General features: G+C 39.5%; 1 protein-coding gene across 1 annotated transcript; it reads left to right on the top strand.

Moving 5' to 3' along the window:
• Positions 1-13,041: 13,041 nt before the first annotated feature.
• LOC138870691 (uncharacterized) lies at positions 13,042-13,593 on the top strand. The gene has a single exon (XM_070148523.1). The coding sequence runs from the start codon at positions 13,042-13,044 to the stop codon at positions 13,591-13,593; it is 552 nt and encodes a 183-aa protein (XP_070004624.1).
• The last annotated feature ends 3,125 nt before the right edge of the window (positions 13,594-16,718 follow it).

Below are 16,718 nucleotides of genomic sequence, written 5' to 3'. Positions count from 1 at the left end.
TTTATAATCGAAGGAGCCCCGGGGATCTGATCGATCCTCGAGTTATAAGTCTCCACCCTTTTGTCGTTATTTTCTATCTTCTTTTCTCCTGATTCAATTCTTTTGGTGAGGTCTTCGAGCATCTTCATAATAGTGGGGTCTGTCGCTGACCCATTGTTGCTTGACCTCTTCGGTACCTGCTCGACTCGAGGAGTCATCTCCGGTGCTACTGTGATTGGGGTTTTTTGTTGACTTTGCAGCTGAGCAATAGCCACTTGTTGTGCTTGCAACATTTCAAAAATTACTTGGAGGCTGACTCCTCTTTCTACCACTCCTCGGGCTTCTTGGCCTCCAGCCTGGACTTCCCTGCATCCGTTCCTTATGGGGTTTGTGCCTGCTTCCGTGTTTAGGACGTTGTGGGAGTTGATATCAATTGGCTCCACGTTTGGTACTCCCTCGGGGTTTACAGGTGGTACACCCAGTCCTATGCCGCTATTTCTCCAAGTTCTTCACTATTGTAAGGAGGTGCATTTTGTGTGCTAGACATGATTAAGCCTAAAATCAAAGAATCTTTGACAAGAAAAAGTGTGAAGAGAAACGTGCGTTATCAGAAAACTAGCTCCAAAACAATCACTATTATTTTTAGCCCCACGGTGGGTGCCAAACTGTTTACCTTGAAAATGGTAACTATAATTATATTTGATTTTGTGGTTCTAAAAATACATGATTTATCCTAACGCTAGTTGTTAGGCAATAGATGCTAAGTGTGAGTAAAGAAAATAAGAAACGCAAACCAATAGGTTTACATTGTTGGGCCTCAAGCTGGCTGGAGCAGGATCTCGACGTCTAGATGGGCTAATAGCGACGAGCGATCGATGGAGGATCAATGATAATGAGGGCCTTAGGGGTGGCCTCTTACGGTTAATAATGAACAATAAATGAACAATGAATTAATAATGGAAGAATAAGCAATAAATGTAAAGAACAGATATGTTAGCCAAGAGCCGACCCTTACAAGATGACAAGGATCCCCTTTATATATGAGGGGGGATCCCAACATAGTACATGTTTAATAATGATGAGGAAATGCTACTGGTACAACTGTATAGTGACTTAGTACGGACTTGTACGATTCTTGCAGACATGGTAAGCTCTAACCACGTATCTTTGGGAGCTTTCTTGTCTTTCCATGACGGTCATCGATTTGTGCTACTCCGAAATCGACCTCTGATGTGCTCCCTCAAGGGGAGAACCTTGAGGTCATACTCCAAATTCTCCTTCGAGATGATAACCCCGAAGTCAAACTCTTCCGATTTTGGCCGTGTAAACATAGAAATATTAATTCAGTACACAGAGATAGCAACAGGGGATATCCCGGGATACCTCCCCGTAGTTCCAAACGTAAATGTACAGAGGATCTCTTGGGATACTGTCCCGTAGCCCAAATCATAAATGTGTAGGGGGATCTCCCGGAATATCGTTATGTAATCCCAAAGGAAATATCCAGTACAGGGGGATCTCCTGAGATACCGTACCATAGTCCCAAACATAAATATGCAAGGGGATCTCCCGGAATACTGTTCTGTAGTCTCAAAGTAAATACACAACTCATTCAATATAAGCAGCAGTTCAACAAGGAAAACCTACAATTCTAATTAAGCGTGTATCAAGAAGATAGGAAATTCTTACTCTAAACATGCTACACAGAATCCAGGTAGGCATGTAAAGCAGATAAGACAGTTAAGGCACATTTACATGCTTTACTAGCTAAACAAGATGGCTACATGTGACAGTATTGCCCAATTAAAGAAAACATAGGTATTTACTTAATGAAATAGCATTTTTTCAAAAACAGCTCGTGCACGCACTTGTCACCTCACGTGCACGACATTCATATATCAATCAATACTAAATCCTAAGGGGAATTCCCTCACACAATGTTAGGCAAGCTACTTACCTCGAACCAAGCTCAAATCAATCTAAAATCACGCTCTTACCACGAGTATCCAACTCTGAGTGGCCCAAATCTAATCAAATCAATTACATAACGTAAATATAGCCACAAGCAACTAATTTAGCTACTGAATTTAAAGCTAAGGCAAGAAAATAGGAAAATGCCCAAATATCCTCCCCTGGTCCACGTCTCAAAATTTGGTAAAAGTCACAAATTATGAATACCAATTCACTCAGGAGTTCACTCGTATATAAATCATCCAAATCCGACGTCTAATTCCATTCAAACCTCAAATTTGCAATTGGGGAACTTTTTCCCCAATTTCCAAACTTCCACCCTCAAATTTTTTAATTAGATGTGGAATACAACAATAGATTAATGTATTATGATCAAATTAGAATTAGGATTAGTTACCCAATAGTTCTCCTTCAAAATCCCTCGAGAAATCGCCTCCCACTAAGCTCCAAATCAAATTTTGTGCTATGAATTTTCAAACCCTCGAAATCCTCTTTTCTTCCCAGCGATATTCGCTTCTGCGCTAATGAGGCCGCATCTGTGGTCCCGCACCTACGGAAAAATCATCGCATGTGCGAAGGCCACTTATCCAGGCTGGGGCCGCATCTGTGAGCTCGCTTTTGCGGTCCCCCAGCTGCACTTGCGGTTCCTGTTGCCAAAGTCCATCTTTGCATTTGCGGCTCCCTAGCCGCTTCTGTGGCTCTACACCTGCAGTCCAATATCCGCAGGTGCAAAAACAACAGTTGCAACAAATCTTCAGCAAAAAGCCTAAGTCCCAAACCAAATCCGTTAAGCATCCAAAACTCACCCGAGCCTCCCGGGACCTCAACCAAACATACCAACCAATCCTAAAACATCATACGAACTTAGTTGAGCCCTCAAATCATATCAAACAATGCTAAAATCATGAATCACCCTCCAATCCAAACTTAATGAACTTGAAATCTGAAAATTCTACAACCGATACCGAAACCAACCAAACCATGTCCGATTGACCCAAAATTTTGCACACAAGTAATATTCACCATTATGGATCTATTCCAACTTCCAGATTCAAATTCTAACCCCGATATCAAGAATTCCACTATCGGCCCGAAACTACAAAAATTCAACTTTCGCCATTTCAAGCATAAATAAGCTATGGACCTCTAAAACACAATCCGGACATGCTCCTAAGCCCGAAATCACCGAACGGAGCTAACGGATTTGACGTAATTCCATTCTAGTGCTATCTTCACATTGCTCCGACTAAGGTCCAAATTCTAGGACTTAAACTCTCATTTTGGAAAAAAGTGTCCCAAAACACTCCAAAACTCCAAATGAACCATCCCGACAATTCACAATAGCAAAAAAAAAAGACACGGAAAAATTAGTTAATAGGGGATCGGGGCATAAATTCTCAAAACGATTGGCCGGGTCGTTACAGGATCGATGTTATAGCATTTGCCCACTTAAAGTTACTCATGAGGTATGGCCATAATGGTCACAGAAAGAATGAGTTTATCCAACTTGACCTATGTATGTTCTATTTTTGGTTGAACAATCATGAGTTACAGAGTGGTTCACTCGAGGTACTGCATCGGGTGCCAGCCATGTCTCCCCAGCTTTGGGGTGTGACAAAGTGGTATTAGATCAGGTCGTGTCCTAGAGAGTATAAAAATTCGTGCCTAGTGGAGTCTCACTTATGGGTGAGTTGCGCGCCACACTTATAATTGAGAGGCTATAACGCAGTTAAGAAATGTTATCCTTCTTTTATTTCCTTATCGTTCTATAGAGCTGAGTCGTAAGAAGTTAGTATGAAGCTCTCAATAGGCTTTAAGGCATGGATATAATTTTTACCTTTGTGGAAGGGAGATTATGAAAGGGACAGAAGATACAATGCGAGATTGAAAGGTAAGTAAGGTAAATGTGAAGAAGATACGAGATACTTAAGTGCAAAAGGTTGTGAATAGTCCAGACTTCAGATGAAGGTTGGGTTTTAGTTTAGTTTATAGAGGAAACTCTAGAAAAAAAATTATAAATCTCTAAAGTTAACATTCGAGGATGAATGTTTCTAAAGGCGGGAAGGATGCTACATCCCGTACTTTTGTACGTTGGATTTGTCGTAAGATAATTAACATAAGTTCAAAGACAAGATTATTTTTGAATTTATAAGTATTTATGCTATTTATAACAAGTGATAAAAAAGTGTCGTGAAGGTCAGAGGGTAAACAAATCAAAGAAAATGAATTTCGCCTAAGTTTGATATTTTGGGATAAAATACATTCCTAGCTATAATAACCCGCATTTATGAACTAGTGTTATATCTCATGTGACCGTAATAGTAAGGTATATGAAGTATGTTAAAAGTGATTAGTATTTAAGTGAAATGAGATTCATAAATTAATTATGTGTGTAATTAATTAAGTGGCAAAGTGTAGTGGATGTGCATAAATTGTTTGGAATTGTTGGATGACTATTATTTCACATGGACCATATCTATGAATGAGTAGAAAGTGACACTTATATACATGCGGTGTAAATTATGTTGGTGATTCATTAGGTGTGCACCTAGAGGATTACACATGTAGAATGAAAAAAGGATCTCTAATGTTAGTAGTGTAACATCTAGTACTTTAGTATTAGGATGAATCGTTGTAATCCATATGAGTTGACGAGTATTAAGGTCGTACATGAAGTTATAGATGTAAGACCCTGTAAATTTGATAAATTTCGAAAAAGTTATATATTGCCTTGATATTGTACTTTCTTTTTATAAATATTGGATAAATATGATCTTTCAAAGTTGTTAGTATACTATTTTTTCTATAAGTTTAGCTAAACACTTGATATGAGGAAATTTATAAATGAGATTTCTTTATTATAAGAATAGAAATTATCATTTCATAAGAAAGTTATCTTTTTATCAATTTGAGGATTAATAGTACAAAAATATGTACCCCATATATTAAGTTGGAAAAATTATAATTTGATAAAATATTACTTTTGAAGTATTAGTATATGTCCTAATTTTATAAAATACCCTTGATTATTAATAGTAGTGGGTAAAAGGCCATATGTTTATCCAATTTTTGTACAACACTTGGTTACAATAATAGTGTAATATAATTAGAGGTGGGTACTACGTCATGTATTTAGGAATTGGGAATAAATATTGTAATATGATATATAGTAATTACCACTATTTATGCCTTACTTCCACGTGTTTTGGTCATATTCAAGTATGTAAATAAAGCACATGGTGTATAAGAAAATGAAGTCCCAAAATGATTTTAGATTTAAAAGTAGAACGACGATGGTTGAAAATAATATTCTTGGGTGTGAGAGCTTACAGACTAGTGTTATACCAGATGACGGTGATAATTTGTGTAGGAGGTGTAGTAAAAATTATTAATATACAAGTAATACGGGGACAAGGAATTAGTTATCAATACTCACGCGGGAGTGAGTGTGTCTAATTATAAATAGAGATTAGTCTTATGTTCATGTGGGACCTACTTAAAAAATAGATGATGATTCATAATGTGTCAGCTCCTAACGTTAAAATGGTAACATAAACACTAAGTAACTAATATATATTAGAAGGTGAAATCTATAGGACAAGTCATGATTTTTAAAGTGGTGGCAAATGAGGGTGGACCCCACTATCCACTAGCTACAACTATTACATTCACTTTTTGATCGATACACTTATATTTTGAAATATATATGTATAGCTATCACAAGAAACGTTTTAGCAAGTATGGAGAAAATATATATTCTGATTCTTCTCAACATAGATTAGAAACGGATCCCCTTGAGAAATTTAAGCTACAACGTGTGAAGGTAGATATATCTCCTTGCACTGAAGCAAAACAGAAAGAACAACATAGATGTTATACCCACATCAGTTTCCTCTAGATGATAGAAATTTGGAGAAGTCTTCGTAATGAAGTGAGGTGGAAGAAGACTAGTTTTGGCATACAAGATTGAGGAGATTGTTCACAGATACAAGTAGGAAGTTGACATTTGTAATAACCCGAGCAGTCATTCTGAGAAATTGTACTTCGCTCGGTAGTTTTTGGGCATAAGTATCAATGTATGATGTATTATGACTTATGCGAATCGTCGGTTTTGTTTTCAAGTTATTCAGAATTGATTTAGAAAAATGATTCTTAGCTAGAAGCTTTAAATTTGAAAGGTTTGACCAAGTTTGACTTTCTAGCATTTGAACTCGGATTGGATTATAGATGGTTCCATTGGCTCTGTTGGGTGATTTTGAACGTAGGAGCGTGTCCGGATTGTGATTTGGAGGTCCGTAGTAGAATTTGGCTTGAAATGGCGAAAGTTGAAATTTTAGAAAGCTTGACCGAGAGTGTACATTCTGTTATCGTGGACAGACTCCGATTTTGGAAGTTGCAGAATGTCCATAATGTCAAATGTGACTTGTGTGTAAAATTTGAGTTCAATCGTACGTGATTTGATAGGTTTCGACATCGACTGTGGAAGTTTGAAGTTTCAAGTTTATTGATTTTGAATAGAGGTATGATTCATCATTTCGATTTTCTTATGTGTGTTTTGGGACCTCGATTAGGTCCGTATTATGATATGGGACTTGCTGGCATGTTAGAATAAGGTCCTGAGGAACTCGGGTGAGTTTCAGATAGGTTTGGATTGTGTTGCGCTCGTTTTTTATGTTTCAACGTCGTTTCTTCAAGCATAAATGGTACTATATTAAGCAAAGGAGCTCCGATTTCTATTGTTATTGAAGCATTAGATCCGCATCATAATTACGGAGCGATATCAAAAAGAATCATCGAATTTGGACATCGTATGAGGATTTTATGGTCATTTTACTATGAATTGGGTTGCCTGATTTTTCAAATTTATTATGAAATTGCCACTAAGTTCGTATTTAAAAATATGCACTATTTTCAAATATTGAAACCAACATATCTCCTTCACTATAAGGTCAAATAGATTGATTCAAGAGCTTAACTTGACTAAAATTTCACAAGGAATCCATTAAAATCATCAAAAGTGAGTTTTGCGATCATTTGGCATGAGAAGCGAGAAAGAATAGCTGGCAGAAAAATATATAAAATAAGTGTTTGTTTTTTTGGTCATATTTTGAGTTTCGGAGCTCGGATTTGGGCGATTTTGGAGGTGATTTTCACCATATGGATTGGGATAAGTATTCTCTACTCGGTTTTGGTTATATTTTATGAATCCATCTTCATTTTTGATATTTGATTGATGATTTCAAAGTGAAATTTGGGGGGTTTTGCCTAAAGTTTCATAAAGTGAATTTTTAAGTTTTGAACATCCATTCGGAGTCGGAATTGGATGAAATTAGTATGGTTGGACTCATAATTAAATGGGTTGTCGGATTTTGTGAGTTTTGTTGGGTTCCAAAATGTGAGCCGGGGTAGGGCTTTTTGGCCAATTTTGGGCTTTTGATTAAAGATTCGACCTTTTTCGATTGGGATTAGTTCCTTTAGCATTGTTTGATGTATTTGAGTTGTTTTTGGTTAGTTTTGAGTCGTTTGGAGGTCAGAACGCGTGAGATGGCATTTTTGGAGCATCGCTTGGCTTGCTCGGTGTTGGAATCGGCTTGTTCAATATAAGTAACTCTTCTAAACTTAGTGCTGAGGGTATGAAAACCCAAATTATGTGTTGTGTGTTTGGTATTGAGGTGACACACATGCTAGGCGACGGGCGTGTGGGCGTGTACCCTGTGAATTGTGACTCTATTGTTTTCCCTGACACCGTTTAGTGGCCCTAGTTCATTGATATCTGTGTTTTCACCATGTGATTATTTAATTGAGTTGTCAATCATGCTAGATATCATGTGGGCTTTATGTTGATATTGTTAGGACCCATAGTGGTCGTTTCTTGTTGTCACCTCACCGATTTCATTGATATTTCGTACTCAGTCATATTTATGCATTCATATCATATATTAGTCTCAGTTGTTATTTATTGATACATCATATCATTATTGTTGGGCTAGTTTCATGACATTGAGAGCCCTAGAGACCGGAGAGATTGATGACTGAGTGAGGACGAGGGTCTGATTGTGAGGATATTGATACTATAGCACGTGGGTTGTCCGTGCAGGATGTGAGTTGTCCGTGCGGATTCTGATATTGATACTATGGCTTGTGAGTTGTTCGTGTGGATTCTGATTTGATACTATAGCACGTAAGTTGCTCGTGCGGCACGTGAGTTGTCCGTGATTATAGCGCTTGGGCTGAAAGATCCCCTCTGGAGTCTATACACACCCTAGTGAGCGGAGGTACCTACTGAGTACGAGTGACAAGTGACGAGTGACGAGTGATTGGGAGGACTGAGTGACTGTGAGGGCTGAGTGACTTTGAGGCCTAAGTTACTGTGAGGATTGAGTGAATTGATACTCTGAGATTATGTATATTATTTTATTAGTGAGACGCAACACATTTGACATACACATGACATACAGGCATAGAGATGCATTTTCCTCATATTGTAGGTATCACGTCATTCATGACTTTTTACACCCATTGATATGTGGGCATAGAGAGGTAATTCACATATGCTATCTGGAAAGAAAATGAAACATCATATTTACTGTTGAAAGGATTTTTGGGTAAAGTTACAGTTTTCAAACTTACTCATATTCTTGGCGATTTCGGTAAAGGAGTTGGGGCTTTCATTGGTATACTTGAAAAGCGAAACTATTTTCGGAAAGCTATGAAAAACTGAGCACTTTATCTCTGAGCTATTTCTTTGTTTATTTGCTTTACATTGTTGTGAACTTCTATTTGGTTATTGTTGTTGGACCCAACCTATGTTCCAGCTCATTACTACTTTCAACCTAAGATTAGGTTTGTTACTTTTTGAGTACATGAGGTCGGTTGTACTCATGCTACACTTCCTGCACATTGCGTGCAGATCTCGAATGATGATGTTGATGTGTTCGATGAGAGTTGGATTGGAATATGTGCCTGCATCCCTATTTTAGCTGCCTCTTGTTCATGGTATCCTTAGATTTTCAAACTCTGTTTATGTACTTTTCAAACAGAAGATGTATTTAATTCATATCGGCTTTTAAATTCTATTCTTAGAAGCTCATGATTTGTACTACTAGTACTCGGAAAATGTATAAGATTTAGATGATTCTCTTATTTAAACTGTCTTATGGAATATTATTGGATTTGGATATGATAGTTGGATCACCTAGCAGGTTGGGTTAGGTGCCATCACGACTAGTGGATTTTTGGATCGTGACAGATTGGTATCAGAGGTCTAGGTTCATAGGTTCTACAAGTCATGAGCAAATGTCTAGTAGAGTCTTGCGGATCGGTAGGATGATGTCCATACCGATCTTCGAGAGGCTACAGGGGATTTATAATATACTTCACATCTTTCTTTCCTTATCGTGCAGCATTGATTCGGCTTGAAGCGTAATCCTTTGAATTCCTTCCACACATTCGTGAGCACACTTGAACACTCGGTATCAACTGTGTATCGACGACTTTTGATTCCCTGGATGAGGTTGATAACTATGGATTCTAGCATATCTTATGCTCTCTTTTGCATAAGTTTTGGATCAAACATGTGTAAAAGTATTCTCGAAAACTCACTTATTATGCTTGTCTGAAGGGTTTGGTCAAAATAAGACAAGAAAGACATAATCAACTCATGAACGAGTTAAATTTGTACAAGTTCAAATCTGAGACAAAAGCGTTGACCGCAAAGGAAAACAGCGGCCTCAGAAGGTCCACCACTGAAGTGGCCACAATAATGCGGTCTACGGAAGTGACATTGAGAGAAGATGTTTTGGGGCACAACAGTAACCGTTGACCATGATGAAAAAGCACGGTCGCGGAATACCTAATGCGGTTGCGGTGGTATTTTCGCTGAGAGCATTGATTGAGGTTCAGAGACTTTGCAAGTTGAGCTTGACTGAGGAGCACAGTCCGCGTCCAAATTATGCAGTTGCGGATGATGCTAATGTGGAGGCGGTGACTTTTACGTTGTCCATGAAACCTAGTCCAAAATTGAAGAAATGAGGTCCGCGCTTGTTTTGGCACGACCATAAAAGTTCATGTGCTTAGGCAACCAGTATTTTGCTAACAGCAGAACCTCCATATAGGTATTTTTGTCCAGTAATTTCAGTTGTGTATAAATATATATTTTATACATTTTAGGTTATCTTTTGTAGGAAGGAGCTCGTGAGCAGTCGTACTTTACCATTTAAAGTAATTTTAGAGCAGTTTTAGCTTAACTTCTTAGATTTTATTCTAGTAATCAACTTTTATGGCATATATCCTATCTTCCTCTTTGATTTCTACCTTGATTATGAGTAGCTAAACCTATTAGCTAGGGTTGTTACCCAACCCTAGTGTAGGTATTTAATAGGTCGTCAATTTTAGGGCTTAATTGTTTATGGGTTAGTGATATTTAGCTTGATTCATGTTTCATTGTAGAATTGGTGGTTGCAAACACTAATTCGTGCCTTTATGATGTAGACTCTTCTTGATAAAGAGGGAATAAGTCTAGGAAAATTAGGCTACCAAGGAATTGGGATGCATTCAAGAGATTGATATCCCCAATTAAAGAGTTAAACCTAGAGATAGTAATATCCGACTTGAGCCAATTTTACTTGCATTGTTTGAACACCTAATTAGGCTTGAGAAAGCCAATTAGGGCAAAGTCACTCAAACTACCGAGAGGTATAGAGTGAGCAATTATGTGTAAAGGTTATATCACGACCCCAAATATAACAAGCTTGTCCTAAATTTTAGATCCCATGAGATACTCGCCTAGGTGTAAGTCACTTCCCTAGTGCTTTTCATCAACTGAGAAAACTCTTACAAAAACATTGTACATAGATTATTTTCAGCAATCAATAGCATTAAAAGTAGAATAGAAACAAATCCAAGCATGGTTAGAAATGCAATTAAAAGCAACACGCATAGCTAGATTAAATAGAAACCCAACTCCCAACCAATATTAACTACCTATGGAAATCGATCCCGACCTTTCAGGTAAAAGCTGCTTCGACCACTCCTCGCCATTATATAGTGGTGCAAGGTTGGAGTCGATCACTTTTTGGTGATATTGCCGAGGAGTTAAACGGTTTTGGCTATCTATCTAACTAGTTGTGTGTCTTGTTTTTCTTTCCTTTTGTTTTACTAACTTGTGTGTGTTAATCGATTCAGGTACAAAATGGCAAATAATATTCCTATCGGAAATGTTCTCCCGGGGGAGGAGGTAGATGATAATGGTGAAGATGAGGTGCCTCTAGTACCTCAAGCTCAAAGAAGAGGCCGCCAGGCCAGTAAAACAATTCCAGAACCTCCCCCAGCTCCTCCGCAAGCAGCTCCTCGTGTGCTTCCAAATGAAGGATACGCATGTGCAATTGTCTCGCCCCGGATCCGGGCGGGCAATTTCCAATTTACAAATGTCATGTTGACCTTATTGGAGCAAATAGGGTACTTCACAGGTGCTCCCCATCAGAATGCATACAACATCTAAAGGGCTTTGTGGATACCTGTTGGGGAAGAAAACAGACCAACGTATGGGAGGATGCATTGAGACTGAGATTGTTTCCTTTTTCACTTAGAGGGAAAGCTTTGGAATGGATCGAAAGACTACCCAACCATTCCATCACCACGTGGGATATGTTGACCGACAAGTTTATAGCCAAGTTTTTCTCACCGGGACATGGCTGCATTAAGGGATGAGATCTTAGCTTTTAAACAGGAGCCAAATGAACCCCTTCATGAAATCTAGGATAAATATAGAACTATGGTCAAGGAATGACCTAACAATGATATGACTGAAGTAATGATCCAGCTGACATTTTATCAGGGTATAAGCACGACCAATCAATGTGTGGTGAACCAGCTAGCAGGGGGTAATTTTATGAAGCTGCTTTATGCCGAGGCCTGTGACATTCTTGATGAGATGGTTGACACTTCCTCATCCTGGAAGAATCGGGAAAATATTCCTCAAGGGGACCCTCATGTCATAAATCTTCACAAGAACTTCAAACAAGCCATAGCTGAGTTGACAACAACCATGAACCAGTTAGCCAAAGCACAGCTTCAGCAGATTTAGGGACCAAATCAATTAAACGCAATAGAAGGGGTCAATCGATTGGTAAACAAGAGGAGACGGCATGGTCAACAAATGCAAGGCAATCAAGATCAATATGAACAAGGTAGCAGTGGTTAGAACCAAGATAATGGGTATGATGAGCAAAGTGAAGAAGTTTTGTATGCCAACAACTATCAAGGACAATGGGGTAATGCACCAAATCAACAATGGAGATCGCAAGGGAATAATCAGAATTGGGGAAACCAAGGCCAAGGAAATTGGAACAATAACAACGACAACTCCAACAATTTGGGGAACAACAACCAGAATTGGGGTGATAATAGAAACTGTGGTGGCAAAAACAACCAAGGGGGTTGGAATAACGGTAATCAAGGTAATCGGGGGTCGGGTTTTCAAAGGCCTCCAATGTTTCAACAACCAAACAATCTGCCTCCATTTTCCTCCCAAGGTCCTAGCTCGTCCAACAATGAGATGGGATGGATTGAGTCAATGTTAGAGCAAATGATGAAGAAAAACGCCGACCCTGATGCCCAATTGGCGTCCTATAATACTTCTATCCGCAATCTGGAGGTCCAACTTGGCCAGTTATTGCAATCTTTGAACACTCGCCCTAAGAGGGCACTACCTAGTGATACGGTAGAAAAATCGAAGGGTGGGAACAATACCGTCCATGCAATGGCGGTGACTACAAGGAGCAGTAAAGGTGGTGAAGCAAGTACCTCCAAGCAAAAGGAAGTTGTGAGTGATGATATTGAAGTGCAAAATGACAATGATCCAATAGTTGATGAGTAAGTGAGTGAAGAGAAGCTGGATGGTGAGGTGAGAATTGATATTCATGACAATGAGGAGGAGACTCAAAATGGCATGAACCCGTCTAGGGAACACGTGATAAACATACCGAAAATGGTAATGCCTAAAGCCAAGGTTCCCTTGACAAGGCCTCCTCCACCTTACCCCAAAGACTTGCAAAGCAGAAGAATGAAAACTAATTCAAGAAGTTTATTGAGATGATGAAATGTTTGTCGATCAATGTGCCCTTGGTAGAAGCTCTTGAGCAAATGCTGGGATATGCCAAGTTTATGAAAGACTTGGTAACTAAAAAGAGATCTATGGATTGTGAGACCATTAAAATGACTCATCAAGTAAGTGTCATTATGCACTCGATGGCTCCAAAGCTTGAGGATTCCTTCACATTTACCAATCTATGTACCATTAGGAGTGCGGATTTTGCAAAGGCCTTGTGTGATTTGGGAGCAATTATAAATTTGATGCCTTACTCTGTATTCAAAACTTTGGGTAATGGTCAACCAAGAGCTACTTCAATGAGATTGCAAATGGCAGATCGAACAATAAAGAGGCCGCTTGGCATTATTGATGATGTTCTTGTCCGGGCTGACAAGTTTATTTTGCCTGTGGATTTTGTGATTTTTGGCTGCAAAGTAAACTATGAGGTGATGATAATATTAGGAAGGCCTTTCCTAGCAACAGGGAATGCATTGGTTGATGTGGAAGCAGGGGAGTTCACCTTTGTTTACCTTGAAAATGGTAATTACAATTAGATTTGATTTTGTGGTTCTAAAAATACGTGATTTATTGAAATGCTAGTTGTTAAGCAATAGATGCTAAGTGTGAGTCATGAAAATGAGATAAGAGCTTGAGGACAGTATATTATGCAAACCGGATGGCTACGAATTGGGATGAATCGGGGTCTCGAGCTGGCCTACGCTGGGCCTCGAGGTCGAGCTAAAATACCTGACTGGGGATGACCGATGAAGAACTAACACTCCTAAGGGCCTTGATAATGGATCTTTATGATCAATGATGAATAATAGATGAGGAACAATCAATGAAACACAATAAATGTAAGTAATATATATCAAAGGAAAGATAATGGAGAACGTTTAAGTTAGAGAGCAGAGAATGTTCTTCTTCTTGTATTCAATATCATGTGTGTTACAAAATGATAAGGGTCCCCTTTATATATGAGGGAGAATCCCAACATAGTACAAGTACATTTATTACAAACATATACGGTTGGTACATCCATTTAATGTCACGGTACGAACTTATACTATTCTTGTAGACCTGGTCAGCTCTAACCACGTGCCTTGGGAATTTCCCGCTTGTCCATCATAGCTATCGATTTGCACTGCCCCGAGGTCAAAAATAGGGAACCCTCGGGGTCGAACCTAGAGCAGTGCCTTGAGCCTTCTGGAGATGGGCTATGGAGTGTCACAATGATCATAAAATCGGGCTCTCCAATTTTAGCCGTATACAGATAGTCCCCGTGTTTCTTAGAGTAAAAATGATAAGAAACGGTCTTGAATTCTTGCCTCTTCGATACTTCCATCATGACATCAGCCCATCAGAGCATTAAATGACATGACTCAAAGGCTGCAGAGAGGTTGTTGTCAACATGATTCTCAAGAAGCCCACGAACCGTTATTGGTTCGACTCTTCCACTTTTCAAATGTTGCCCAAACGGCTTCTATAAATAACTCAATTGTTTGTCATTCATACTTTTACAATATCTTCAAGTTTTCAGAGCTGAGTTACCATCTTCTACATTTATCTCCTCTCTATACTAGCCTCTTCATTTTCATTCTTAGAAACTTTGCTACAGTTATGGCTAAAACCTCCAAAATGATACCTTGGAAAGAGGGCACCACTTCTTTATCACGCCCATCCAAGGGCAAACAAAAAATACCTCCAAGTATTGAGAAATGTACTCCTGGCCACTTTGATATAGTCTCCGATTTTACCATTGAAAAACCCCCTTCTACACCGGGCTGATACAAGCCCATATCTCGGTATATCAGTGTGGTGACCGACATGAAGAGAGTAAAGATAGACTGCCGATGGGGGGAGGCAGTGCAAGTAGAGATCCCCAAAGCTGAGGAAAGCATAGCAACACACAAAGTTGGCTTCCTCAGCGTATACACATACCCCTTAACCCTAAGCCATGTAGATTCTTCTTCCCTACCGATAGATCCGGTGATTCTTGACTTTTGTCATTAGTACCGAGTGACACTCGGTCAGATCTATCCTTCTTTCTAGAGAATTGTTTACATGCTAAGATATTTCTCCAATCGGGTCGAGGGAGTGACCTTCACCCTCAACCATTTGATCAAATTGTCCAGCCCCTATCTCTTCCAAGGGGGTTTAATCAAGTTTCACCATCGATCCACCAAGACATTCTTTGCGAACACCGATAAGGATAAAGATCAGGGATGGATGAGCCGCTTTATCAGAGTAAGAACCTCGGACATTATCCCTACAGATAGGATGCCATTCCCAGAGGAATGGAACATGAAGCATATGTGTCCCTAAGCCTCAAGTTGGATAGGGTACAGTCCGTGCCGGCGAATCCACGGCTGGCGAGTTCGGAGGGCCTGAATTTGAAATTTTTTGGGGTCGAGAACCTTATAGAAATTGATACCGTGGGCGGCTTTGAATCGGGCAGAGAGTCCGAGAAAGCCAAGTAGAAGATGCCTTGGGCCATTTCTCATTCTCGTTTGCAAGCTATGAGGCAGGCCTTCGAGGAAGCAAGCGCCAAAGGTGTCGATCTCTCTGTTGAGATCGAGAAAGCCAAAACCTTGGAGGAAGAATCAGCACTTTCAACTACTTCGGATGAGGGTTACGGAAGTGATTCATACAGTAGTGAGGGTGAATAATAGAATCGTGTTGTCATCTCTGCTTCCTCTTTTCCTTTTTTTTGTATATGGGTTCCTTGGGGAGCTTTGTAAAGACACATTCGGTAAATATATTTTCGAGAATGCAAAAAGACCATTTTGTTTCAAGTCTTCAAATTTTATTCTTCATTGCTTATGCAAAACTAATCTTTTGAATTTTTATGTCAGCTCTTTAGAGCCTATACCTGGGATAATAGATACACTCGAGATCGGGCACCATACCGAGGATAGATTGATAGCCTTTTTAGAGCCCATTTTGTAGCAACAGAGATCCTCGAGATCGGGTACCATCTCGATGCTAGACTGATGTTGATAGCTCCTTAGAGCCCAATTTATATTGACCGAGATCCTCGAGATTGAGCACCATCTCGAGGCTAGATTGATATTGATGCTTCCTTGGAGCCCATAATTATAGTAACAGAGATCCTCAAGATTGGGCACCATCTCGAGGCTAGGTTGATATGGGAATCTCGACCCCTCGAACGTTGTATGACAACGTCATTCGTATGACATGGCCATGAAGTGACCGAGGTGGTCCCTCTGGCACACTTCCCCAAAAGTGACAATGGCCTAGTCAGAATTAATTGGCCTTCAAAGTAGGCAAAAAGTCGTCGCTTGCTCTATATATGAGCTTGCTTTCCTCTCATTTGAGGACTTTGTTATTTTGATCAACTATCCTTCTTCTAGAGTTTTTCTTCCTTGCATCAGTGCTTCCATCGTTTTAATTCAAAGCTTTCGTTTAATTTTTTATCTCCTTCTTTTTGTTTCACCATAGTAATGGCTGCTACGCCCAAATTCGTTCACCAAGAAGAGGAGAGTTTCGCCTCTGCTTCCCGCTCGGTCGGTGGTACACCCCTGGCGTTTGGTGAGCTAACCTCAAGATGCTTTGTCTCGAGGAGGGACTTTACAATAGAGAGACCACCCAATGTTCAGGGCCATTGGGAGCATGCATCGAGGTTCATCTCATCAATAGTAGAGGAACACCTCGAGGC

Source organism: Nicotiana sylvestris, chromosome 6 (genome assembly GCF_000393655.2).
Source record: "Nicotiana sylvestris chromosome 6, ASM39365v2, whole genome shotgun sequence".
NCBI lineage: Eukaryota > Viridiplantae > Streptophyta > Magnoliopsida > Solanales > Solanaceae > Nicotiana > Nicotiana sylvestris.
Note: the sequence above shows the minus strand (reverse complement) of the source record. Positions and strands in the feature narration are given on the sequence as shown.

What these genes read in the sequence shown, in the direction of transcription:
- LOC138870691 (XM_070148523.1), top strand. Translation starts at nt 13,042, where the DNA reads ATGATGAAATGTTTGTCGATCAATGTGCCCTTGGTAGAAGCTCTTGAG.